Here is a 12,846-nt window from a genome sequence, read left to right as displayed (position 1 = left end):
ATGTCGGCTCGATTTCTAAAAAAATTAACACGAAAGTAGATGGAAATTTTTAATGACAACATAACCACTCCTATTTTATGGTGAACTTTTCTCAGGTCGCTTGACCTTGAGATAGTTAAGCTGATTAAAAGTGATAACAAAAATCAAAGCAATGATTATAATAAACGATGTTTTTTCTATATATTTTTGTACGTGTTGTCAGGATTTAATAATTCTGATAACTTTATACGAATGATAACATTATCCGTGAACACAATAAGCGGCATCCACTGCATTCGTATTCTAAAAGTATAAGAATAAGAATTAAAAACGGATATTAACGTTAATTTGCAAATGGTCCACCACTACCTGATCATCTCATTTACATAGTATTGCGCTTTTTCATGGTACTTCTTAGGTGGCAGCACAATAAGAGGTAAAAAAATGGCTTCCACTCCAGAGCAAGTTGTTTGTACGCCGACCTTTGTTTTCCCGGCAGCTTTTCCGGGTATGGATTTTTAGATGTATCATTTTATATTTTTTTTACATTTGTGAATACAAACTTTATTTTTTACATAGTCAATTTCTCTTGAAAGTTTCTGTGAGAACTTCAAAATGTTTATTTCAAATTGCGATTTTAAGCCTAACTATGTTTTGTTGAACTTAAAGAACCCCGATAACCCGAACGTTTTCGGAAGGTAGATATTTCATCCGGGGGACGAAAAAGTCGAAATACATGCAGGACACAATACTAAAGTTTACGACGCTGTGCTGCGAAGGCAACATAGTTTGCTATCTGCACGGTGTAGTAAAATTTTGTTTGCTGATTATAAATACAGATTAAGAAAATATTATAAAATGAAAAAAAAAATTAATAAAGATTGGAAGGTCATTTTTCAGTCATTTTGCCCAGTGAGAACATGAGGATCGACATTACCTTCGCCAATATTGCCAAAATAACTTAAAATAAGAACAACTGAAAATGCATTCATTAATTAGGTAGTGGTACTCTACCTTTAACGTTTTAATTACGAATATGAATAAATTATTATGAAAACTGAAAGAGTTTTTGCCATAAGCTGGTAGTAATTTATGTTTGTGAGTTTTGATTGTCTATATTAATTTTGAGTAGTATATCAACAACATATAAAATTAAAAGTTGAATATAAGTGATATGTCTATGATATGTGGAAAATATTTTATAATTAATAACTTTAAAATTATTGATTACACCAACTAAGCATACAAGGATTTCATAATCTCACATCTCATTTGTGCATGCAGTTGAATAATCCTTAGAACAATACATTGATTAAGAGATTTGGCAATGTAAAATTTGCTATAAAAAGAACAGAATAATTGCTTACTACACTGGATGACTTGAATAAGTTTTTACTTTTATAGTGGAATTTCTTTGTATTAAAATGTGTCATATTATAATGTTCTCTGGTAGGTCAGAGGTAAATTTAGACTTGCAATGCTAAAAGTCGGGGTTTGATTCCCTGTGACTAGCAGAGTGTGGATAGCTCACTGTGTAGCTTCGTGCTAATTTCGAATATCAAAGTATATTTTACGAACTCTTTGAGAGTTGTATACCTCTATAAATAGATAGTTCTATAGAATTATAGTTCCCAGCTACTGAAGCGTGTGAATAAGAAATCACATTTGTGAATGTATAAATCTTGCATAAATAAAATACTAATTATTGTACACCAAACAACAAATGGAAAATGTCTACAGCACTAATACATGTTGAACATGCATAACTTATTTCAAGACAACTGTACTCCCACTAGTTTGAAATTGGCTTCAAAAAACATTGTGAAGATCTCTATTGTTGTTGTCCACCATTTGTCAGCAACAAGCAATCGAATGTTAAAACCAAAATCAGGGTGTCGGTTAGAATTGGCTGGATCAATAAGGACTAGTAATACATCAAACATTGGATCCAGAAGCAGTTACTATTTGAAAACACACAAATAAAACTTGAAAACTATTTAAAATTATTTTTAGTCATTGAATTGATAGAATCAAGGGTACACCATAAACTTGGTATTGTGGATTACATAATGCGTAAACTGATACATAGATATGTCTGCCCAACTCGAACCGTGAGCATATCAAAAAATGATAAATGGGGATTATAAACAGTCTATATGTTGCCCTGGAAACATGTTGCTTTATCTCATGTTGTTGGTCGTAAGTAGACTATGTTGTCCTATGTTTGCTATATGTCATATCATTGGGTGTGGCTTTGAAAGATATATTAATTACAAATACATTATTGAGTCGTCAAGAAATTAATGTTTTGTTTTGGAACACTTTCATTAACCCCCCCCCCAAAAAAAATTTACATCATGTATAATAGTTATATGAACCACTTAAACATCATGTTAGTGTGAAGTTAGGTATACTCTAATTACTTATAGTGATGGCACACTATGAGACATACATTTGACATGTAATGCTGTTTGCATACAAGAAGGGAAACAAAGCCTCTGTAGCCACAAAGGATATCAAAGAAGTTTATGGAAATGCTTTGAATGTTTGTAAGTGTCAACAATGATTCAACAAATTTTGTTCAGGTGACTTTTGCCTTAAAAACTGTGATGGCAGGGGCTGACATGTTGGAATTGATATTGATGCTCTGAAGATGCTTGTTGGGTCTAACCCAAGGCAACACACTCGTGAAATGGCCCAGAAATTGCAAGTCTCTCATGAAGCAATTATCACCGGTGATGAAAAATGTGTGCAAATATTAAATGCCAAAAACAATGGCTCAGTCCTAGACAAAAACCACTTCCGACCCCAAAACCTGGACTCCATCTGCAGAAAGTGATGCTTTGCATTTGGTGGGACATCAAAGGAGTAATTCATTTCAAACACCTCAATCCACAGTGAACTGTCAATGCAGAGATCTATAGTCAGCAGCTGGAACGTTTAAATCAAGCCCTTCATCAGAAACACCCTTCACTCGTCAATCGGAAAGGTGTTCTTCTCCACGACAATGCACGTCTACATGTGGCACATTTGACGCAACACAAGATTATGGAATGAGGTTGGGAAGTTCTCCCCCACCGACCATATTCTCCATATATGTCACCATCAGATTACCATCTTTTTTGTTCACTACAACACCATCTTATTGGGAAAACATGTGCAAATGTGGAAGGTGTTAAAGAGGACATCAACATGTTTTTTGCTTGAAAGCCAAGTGATTTCTTTAATCAGGGCATTAACAACCTGATTGTAAGATGGAAAAGCATCATCAATAAGAATGGAGACTATTTCATTTAATAAATGTTTCATTTTGATATCTAAGTTGTTTGGGTTTTTTCATAAAAAAAAAATGGACATTAATTTCTTGACAACCTAATAGAATGGGTAGAGGTTACTACTGGTACATACCTGTCAATCACAGTATTTCAAGTTTACAACCAATGTGATTACATAATCTCATCTATTCTTTCATAGGTACGTAGGTAAGCTCATACTTCATTATTAACATTTGGTTATTGACAATTTTCATTTTATTTATTATAATATGAATACACGTATAGGAGTTTGAAAGGGATGGACGTTAATGTGACTACATTTTATCTTGCCTTGACACAGGTGTCACACAGTATCAGGTTACCAGGTAAAGTGATAAATCACTGATATTTTGTTAACATTCCAATGGGAGGGTAGTGTGGAGCGAAAGGTCAATTTACAGGTACAAGTTTTAATTGTTTTTCATTAACTATGAACTTGCAGTGTATATCTACTAATTTGTGGCTGTGGAATCCAATAGTGTGTTAATTATTATTATTTTTTTCATTGTTTAAAAATCACTGAAACCCCTATTATAAAAGTTACATGGATATTGAAAAATGTTGGTTACAAAGTGCTTTCATGTTGACCATGTCAGTCTAATACCTTGGTAGTAGAGTTAATTTTGGGCATTACTTGTAGCTCGTAATCAAACAAATTACATGATATTTATTGATGATTCTGCTAAATGTATGAAAATGTGTTATTTTGTGGTATGACCCTTTGCATGAAGTGTGAAATAAGTTTTTTATGTATAGCAAAGAAGTTCATAAATGTTTAGTTAATCATGGGAATTAGCTAGAAAGAAGGAAAATTGTGCAGCAAGTTTTTGTGTTGGAAAAATCTGCTTAAACATTAAAGTTTGAATAGAAAAAAATAATTCTAAATTTATCAATAAAATAACTTTAATAATAAGTATAGTTATATAGTTGGAAATTAATTTATTTCATTAATTAATATAGAACAACAGATTCATTTAGGGGTAGGAATAATGACACAAGATTCGATGATTTTACACTTACGTATTAGATTTTAAATATTTTAGAAATGGAGAAAAAAATAATTTTGAAAAAATAAAAATTGAATTAAATGAGCTATAATTCTGCTACTTTTTACTGTACATTTTATGATAGTTAAGATGCTTCTCCACAAATTTAACTTAGTATGTGGTTGTACATGTATTATTTACATCACACTTTTATACATTTGAGCTTTCTTGCTCTGTTTGACAGACTTTTAGCTGAAGAGAGGCAGTTCTGATGTTTGTAACTTCAGATTCCATGGAATTAGTACTGCCTTCACTCAAACTGTACCACGTATGATAGGGTTATTTTGATTTTTCATTATCAAAAAGAGAGTAAACTTCTTTAACATGTTAGCTGCCACATAATAAATTAAGTAAAAATAAAATTAAATATTCAAAGATTGCGAGGAGAAATGACAGTGTCCAAGACTCATATGCCACAACAGAAATTTGGCTTTGAAATGTAATTGTCTGTGACCCACCAGTGTGTCACGAGGACCATAACTAAAAGTCGGTTGTGACCTTCCAGTGGGGCACATGGCAGCCAGTGTGTTAAGAAAAAAATAATTTCAAAAATATCACAGCTAGCAGTTACAAGTTTATGACTAAGGTCACATATTTGTAATTGAAGCAATCATGTCATCAGGAGCACAAAAGCATAATACTGAGTTTAAAATCTTTTATGAAGCAGTACTTAATAAAACATGAAAAAAATGTGATGGTGGAGATGCATAATAAGTTGACATAGTCCATATGATCATGTTACTCAAGAAAGCCATCAGATTTCATGTTTCACGTGATCCATGAAGTGTACTTAATGCCCAGCAAAGCCCTCCTCGTAGGCTTAAAGCTTAGAAACTCATCCCCTCTCTCTTCCCTCCATAATTTTCTTTTTAATCTACATTCTTCCAGTATTTTAGAAAGCTTCTAGAATAGTAAAATATACTAATAAGCAGTATCATCTATCAGTATTAGAGGTGGGTGATTAGTGGCATTTTGTAATCAGTTATATTCAGTTAATTCTTTATTCTTACATGAGACTTGGATATCTGGAATAATCAAAGATAGTAATAATTGGGAAAACTGATTTTGATTAGGTTATTATTTTTGTGTGTCTTGATACTAGTTGATTAAGTCGAACAACTATAAATTAATGAGAAATCAATAATGACAGTATTTTCATTACTTGGATAGTTAGAATATTCGGAAACCTCAATTTCAATTAGTTTATTATTTTTGTGACATTAACAAATTTAATTGTAATTTCAGGCAATTGATTATTTTACATGACACTAAACAGTGCACATGGATAATTTAGTTAATCATCGAGTTCTAACCAGTACCTCATTTCTTCAGAAAGCTTTACTAACTGACCCAGAATGAAGTAGATATGTATATGTTTATCGTTCATAAATGAAGACACATAACGAAACAAAAACTGAATCCCACCAAGCAAAAACCTGCTTGTTTTGTTTTTAAACTTGGAATTTTTACATCTCTCTCTTGTAATCCATATTTTGAGGAATTAGAAATAATTATCCTTTCCAAGAGCTGGGTGATTAGTGGAATCTGATAATTAGTTAATCATTGGGCTCATTAATCATTTATGTTCAATTAATTGATAATTCTCGTAAGTCTTGAATAGTTGGAGTAATCAAAAATTGTAACAATTGAAAATGCCAGTTTTGATCAGTTTATTATTTTCATAAGTCATGAGACTAGCTGAATAAACTTAGATTAATGAAAAATAATGAGAAATCATGATGCCAGTGTTGATTACTTTTAATTGTATAGTTGTAATAAATTAAAACAGTAATAATCAGAAATATTAACTGATTATTTGCATTATATTAAAAGATTTAACTGTACTTTTGATTATTTTATGTGACACTTAATTGATGCTGGTAAGTGGTTATTATATTGTTTAATTGAGTTAATCACCTATCTTGACTTTCCATTCAAGTTTAAGATATATACATGCTTTATACTTTAAAGATTTAATTTCATTAAGTTTTTTAACACTTGTTCAGCTTAATCCTACTATATTGTGAGAACATTTTGTTTGTCCTTTAACTCCTCCTGGGCTTTTGCATTTGGACCTGTCAAATGTGGTTTAGTCAACTAAAAAAAAATGATTCGGGATGTGTGAAGAAGTTATTTTTCTTTTAAAATGCAAAGACTTCCTACCTCTTGTGATGGCTAAATATAGATCAGACTGTGGAAGTGGCCACTGAGGTACTGATGGGGTTTCTCCAGTTTCCTCTTTCATTAAGTGGGATATACATATAGTCTATGTACTTTCAGTCATTACTGGAATATCTCAGTCAAAAACAGAAACACTATTCATAATTGGTGAGCATTAATTTTACAATTGCCTTTCATTTTTAAATCCCATCAATCATTTGAAGGATTTCTTTTACATTCACTGTCCTGGTAACTGAGGCACTATAAATCTGAATATGGATGATGGAAATTGGAGCAGTATATACAACATACAGTATGGAAAATGGATATATATATCTCCAACCAACAGTTTGAACATTTTATTACTTTTTTACACATCAGAACCATTTAAAATTGAAAGAGAAAGAAGGAAGATCTCTTTTCTCTGGTGAATGCATACTTCTTCCTCAAGACACATTTCTTTCAAGGTGGAGGGGGTTTTCATGAGTGATTATTCACAACTTCTCGCTGGTAATGAAAATTCAGTTTAATTATTTAAGCTCAGTATTATGCTTCAATGAGATAGAAATTACTCAGCTTACTTTTGTACTGAATATTTCCTTCCATATTTTATATTGAATGTAAGGCTGTTACTACAGAATTTGCTATGCGTGACCATATAATAAAGAATATATAACTATTTTTCCTTTCATTAATGAAGTACTGTTAATTGTCATAGACAAATCAAATGTCACTTTCAATAAAATTATTGTAAAAGTAGATATCCTCTCTACATACGTAGCAATAAAGTACCTGCATACTGACTTAGGTTTCTGCAAACACACAAACCCTTATAAAGATGTAGCCATATATAAAACAATGACAATTTTAAATCAGTAAATGAATCATATAAATGATTTGTCAACTTCATAAACCTCTCAGCATGTATTGCACAGATACATCTGCTAGTTTTATAAACTTTTAATTTTCAATGGTAGTATTAAAAGTTTTAATAAATATTTTTGCTCAGATTTTTAAAGATTTGTCTGCATTCTCCATGTTTGACTAGGAATTTTCTGAATGAAAACAGTTGTTTAAAATGTTACAGTGGTGTTGAAAATTACTTGTAGGAATGATGTTCTTTGTCTATTTATTATTACTTCAGTTATTCCTCTGTTACTTCCTGCACATTCACCTTTTATTTTTCAAGAAATTATTAATTTCCCTCTTAAACTTGTGTAAAGTGCTGGCGTTTCATACTACCAGTGACATCTCATAAGTGTTATTCTGTTAGAAAAATTGTTTGTTTTTTTCCAAATCTGAAACTTCTGTTCTCATGTCAAAATGAAATTAGGGCCATTTATTTTATTGATCTCCACAAATATAATTGAAAAGTTCAGAAATATCATCGTTTATCCTTCATTCAGAACCATCCTAGTAGCCATCCTCTGAACTCTTTCCAATGAGTTAATGTCCTTTCTTAGATAAGGAGAGTAACATTGTACACACTGTTCTAAGTGAGCCTAACTAGTTAGGAGATAAATATCGCTCTTGACTAATAATTAATATGTCTGTAAATGCACCCTATAATCCTGTTAGCAACAGATCACTGCTTTGATGACTTGAATGACTGATCCACCATTATGCCAAAATTCTTGTCTTCATTCATGCTGTTGAATGGATTTCTATGTATATTAAACATGGGATAGAAATTATTATAACCCAAATATATTACCATGCACTTACTATAATTAAAGGTAATTTGTTAAATATTTGTCCAATAAACTATCCAAGTCAATCTGTACTACCTCAATAGAATTAGCAATATCTGAGAATTTAATGTCATAAGCGGACTTTAGAAAATTTACTAATAATAACCCTATAAATATCATTCATGTTAATAGGGAGGTATAAACTTACTGAATTATTTCTTACCATTGAAAAGCAAAGTATGGCTAATGATTTTTTTAAATGTATGCATTGCTTGGTAAGTATATGTTAATGAATAGATTAATTTATATAAATTTGAAACTTGCTTTTTAAAGTGAACATTTATATATAAACTTGAATTATTCAATTTACAGTGTAACTGGTTAATAAAATGAATAGAACAAAACTTTTTAATGCTTTTATTTTGTATTTTGTCTCAGGTGCTGTTGCAAATGCTGTAAGGGCAAGAGGAACACAAAATACAGGAATTGAAATATGTGGTAATTAAATTGTTTACCTTATTTTCAATTTGAAATATTGTGGGAAAATATGTTTGTATGTGTATTATAAATAAATTTTTATAAACAGATAGTGAGTGCATTTTTAAACCATTTCATATGTGTTTTTCTTGGTTAGCTACATTCTGTAAGCCTATTGTAAATTATATTAATATGAACTTGCTTAAGGATTTTACGACGAAGAAACACTTGATCATATAACCATTTTAATGACATTTTTAATTGAAAACAGTTGTTCTAGACTATATATTATAAATCTAAGAATTTTATATTTTGATGGTAACTTATTAAACAATAGTTATCAAATGATTTTGGCCATCTATCACATGTATGACATATCATATATTACCAAACCAGGCCATCTAATGTGTTAGTAATAGTAACTGAAAGAATTGAATCCTGGGAAGTTATCTTTATGATATATGGTTTATGCTTATATATGCTATAAATAATTGTTAGTTATATCAATTTTATCATGTTGTTTTTTCCCCTTCATTGTACAGTGCATATAGGTTATTACACCTTGCTGTGAAGTCAGTGTCTACTGCAATTGTATCTTGCTCAATTTCAAGTCAAAAATCCTTGTACAATAAAAGCTTTATTACCCATCATCTGCTAGACTGAAGCAGTGCAAGATAGGCAAAAATTCCAGTTATGAAAATGTTTCCCTTACAGTATTTTATGGGAAAATTTTTGATACCTTGTTAATGTTCTAAAATACAGTATCTCCAAGTCTTCTATAACAATAACAGTTTTAAACAATAATAGATGGTGTAAAAGCCATAACTTCAGAATTTAGAAACTGTTTACATATAAAGTAAGTACAGTGTGAATCACAGTAAAGGTGGCTAACAACTGAAGCTTACTGGCAGGGAAGAATATTAACAAAGCCACAGCAGCAGCACTAATTGGCAGAGTTGGTTAACTAAATTTGCAAACTTTTGAGAATCTGCAAGAGTGTTCAGAGACATTCTAAGTGTCATTGTGATGGATGCCTGTTCTTACAGAGAGCATTTGTATTTGGAGATGTTGAAATTTGGTTACAAGAGCTTTCCGGATGAAAAGATGCCAGATAACAAAGCTTTTTCTGCAGTACTAAATCTCTTTTTGAAATATGATACTGCCATTACTTTAACTCCTTCTTCTTGAGTTTGTTAAGAAATACTTTTTTAGTCCTGTTACCACTTTCCTTCATTGACCATTTGTAATTTTGTTGTCTTGTAGGAGTCTTATTCTTGTGAGAACTTATAAGAGATGTATCATGAATTATGCTCCATGTTTATTTATAAAGAAATTTTACATGATCTGTTACATTACTATGGCTCTCTGATGTTGGAATCTAAACACTGTTACAATTTACTCATTGCACTTTCTTATTTTACTTATGTAGCATTAACTTATCACATCTACAACTCACTAGAGCTGAATAATTAACCCTCTTTCATCTAGGCCTGGTTCTTTTTCATATATTATGATCTTTTACAGTGTTACATTCAAAATTTTAACAACTTTATTATTAATCTATGTCAATAAATTTGGCATTAAAATATAGTTTATAAAACTTTTTTTTTTTTCAAAGACAAATAAATTGTTAATGCATATTTTTCTGTGTCACATAAAATTTGATCTTCCTACCTTTTTGATTTGAGATATCAACAAATTTGTCATACCTTTTAAAAAAGCCCCTTCCCTTCTACATCTGACTTTTGAGATTGTTTGGTAATCACCTTTACATGGCTGGTAGACATGTTTATAACCAATAGGAAGAGCAGATTCATTTCTACATAATGCTATTTTATTTTGGTGCCATAGAATAACTGTTTCATGTAACCTCTACTGTATGTATGTGAACATCGTATTTCTGCTCTAAACATCTAACAGAATTTTTTAACCTATTTATATGCTATTTAGAAAGCTGGATGAATTATAGTTGTTTTTGGACATTCTATTCTAGTGGCTGATATACTCTTTGTGATCTTAAATGCTTTTTTGAAGTCTACATTAATTTGTTGTAGACATCCAAATTTGTGACATTCAACAAATGGAAGAACATCTTAAATGTTTATTTAAAACAGCTAATGGGCTGTTGCTTTGAGTTACTGTTTTTGAAATAGGTACAAAGGATATTAATAAAACCATAGAATTAAAAGAAAATATATGTTAAAAGGTTAACCATTGAAAGTGGTTTTAAAAGTAATTTGGAAATTTTTATAAATTCTGCAGGCATTGTACAGTAAAAAATGGTATTATTAGTGTTATTTCATATTTTTCATCCTCATTTCACTATACATTGACCGTTTTGCTACAGTCAGTGTTAAGGTAGAGAAAATTTGAAAGTTTTATCAAAGAAACCTTTTGGAATTTACTTAGGAGGTTTTATAGGTTGCAAACGAGATATGGAAACTATGAGAAGAAAGAAGTGTTTTCATTTTTAGCAAGAAAATTAACTTTCACTAGACTTTAATGTAAATGCTTTGTAAATTCACAAACAAATCTATATCAAAAATACTTTACTAAAAATCTAATTTTTTGTGTACAACAGATATTTAATATTTACTAAAAGTGTGTCAGATTTTTTACTTTTCATTATTATTCTCAGTTAGTTCAAATTTGTTCAACTTAACTATAGAGCCTCTGTCAGTTTAACTGACCTTGTAACCATTAATCTATACATACTATATTTCTGAATATACATAGTGTATCTTCATGATTTAAATATGGCAAGCTCTTTGTAAATATTGCAAGTATGTTGTACACAGAAAATCAGATTTTTGAATAAAGAATTTTTATTAAAGATTTATCAGTGAATTTATGAAGCCTCTACTGACTCAATCTGAGTGAAAGGTGATTTTCTTGGTAAGAATACAAGTACTTCTTTTCATTTTATGGTGTTCATATTTTATATGCATTATCTCTCAAACTTCCTTAATAAATATGAAAAGTTTTTAAAATAAAACTTTAAATTTTATCTTATATTTTCTCTACCCTAACAGTAGCTGAAGCAAAATAATCTATTTTCAGTGAAATGAAAAGTTGAAAAATATGAAGTAAAATGAATATTACCTTTTTTTTTGCTGTTTAGAATAACTGCAGATTGTAACAACCAGTTCCAAATTAGTTATCTCAACAGCTTCAAGTTCTAATTCTTTTCACATCTTCTTTCTTTTAATCTTGTGATTTATTGTACTTTGGAACCACTACAGTGCATGAAAAACAACATATCACGGTGGTACCTATTTGCTGTTTCCCTTAGAGCAGGATCAGCTTGCACATACTGTGAGCTCACCTTTCCCATCCACTGAGCTCATAAAATTTTAAGTGTTATTGAAGTCTCAATATCTAAGCTAAGAAGTTTTCTAGTTTTTATATTTTTGTTACCTTTGTTAAAGAATACATATAACTATAAATAGAAAAATTACATAAAAAACAAACATTTAATACTCACTGACACTCCAGACTGTTTTTGCACTGGAGTAATATTTATGACTGATCCTCATTGTTTCTCATAAATTTGGATCTCATAAAAAAAATAATTCGCAGTTTTCAAGTTTCTGGTCTTTCTATTGGTTATAAACATATACATCAGTCATGATTCATTACCCAACAATTTTAAAAGTCAGAAAGATGGAGGAAGGGTTTTTTCTGGTGGATTTGACAAATTTATTGATATCTCAGCAAATCAGTAAGGTAGTAAGTACATATCTGAGGGTTTTGTTTATAAGTATGTGTAGCTAATGTTCTGAATTTGCTAGAAAATAGAAGCCTATTATTGAAGTTATGTTTGTGAAATTGAGAAATTAAAGCTGAGCTGCGTCACGTTACATAGTAAAATTAATATTTAGAAATTTTAAAAATACTTCCTATTTCTATTTTAAGTTAACAAATTAGAACTTATAATACAGAGGTTGTACTAGCCTTTAAAAAACTGCATTTTTAAAACATATGCTTTCTAAAAATCTTCATTTTGAACCATAATGCCTACTTTCTTTTTACATACTTTATCAAAATAGTTAATTTCTGATGTAGCATTATTTCAGATAACTAAGTTAATATGCAAACAGTAATGTGTCACCTACAGTGCCTAATGCCTAGCACCCAAACATCGTGCCACATGCACAGTAGTATGTGGGGTACTGGATA

The 12,846-nt window shown here is 30.5% G+C and overlaps 1 protein-coding gene across 3 annotated transcripts in view; it reads left to right on the top strand.

Annotated features, from left to right (window-relative positions):
• Window positions 1-423: 423 nt before the first annotated feature.
• The window catches only part of LOC106474502 (gastrula zinc finger protein XlCGF57.1-like), a 36,466-nt gene continuing 24,043 nt past the window's right edge, over window positions 424-12,846 (top strand). For all 3 annotated transcript variants that reach the window (XR_002608974.1, XM_022379812.1, XM_022379806.1), the window contains exons 1-2: window positions 424-487; window positions 8,629-8,688. Coding sequence is in view for 2 of the 3 variants with exons in the window: in XM_022379812.1 (XP_022235520.1) it covers window positions 424-487; window positions 8,629-8,688 (124 nt within the window). In the remaining variant the exon portion in view is untranslated. The remainder of the gene's footprint in view (window positions 488-8,628; window positions 8,689-12,846) is intronic.

Source organism: Limulus polyphemus, unplaced genomic scaffold (genome assembly GCF_000517525.1).
Source record: "Limulus polyphemus unplaced genomic scaffold, Limulus_polyphemus-2.1.2 Scaffold139, whole genome shotgun sequence".
Classification (NCBI taxonomy): domain Eukaryota; kingdom Metazoa; phylum Arthropoda; class Merostomata; order Xiphosura; family Limulidae; genus Limulus; species Limulus polyphemus.
Note: the sequence above shows the minus strand (reverse complement) of the source record. Positions and strands in the feature narration are given on the sequence as shown.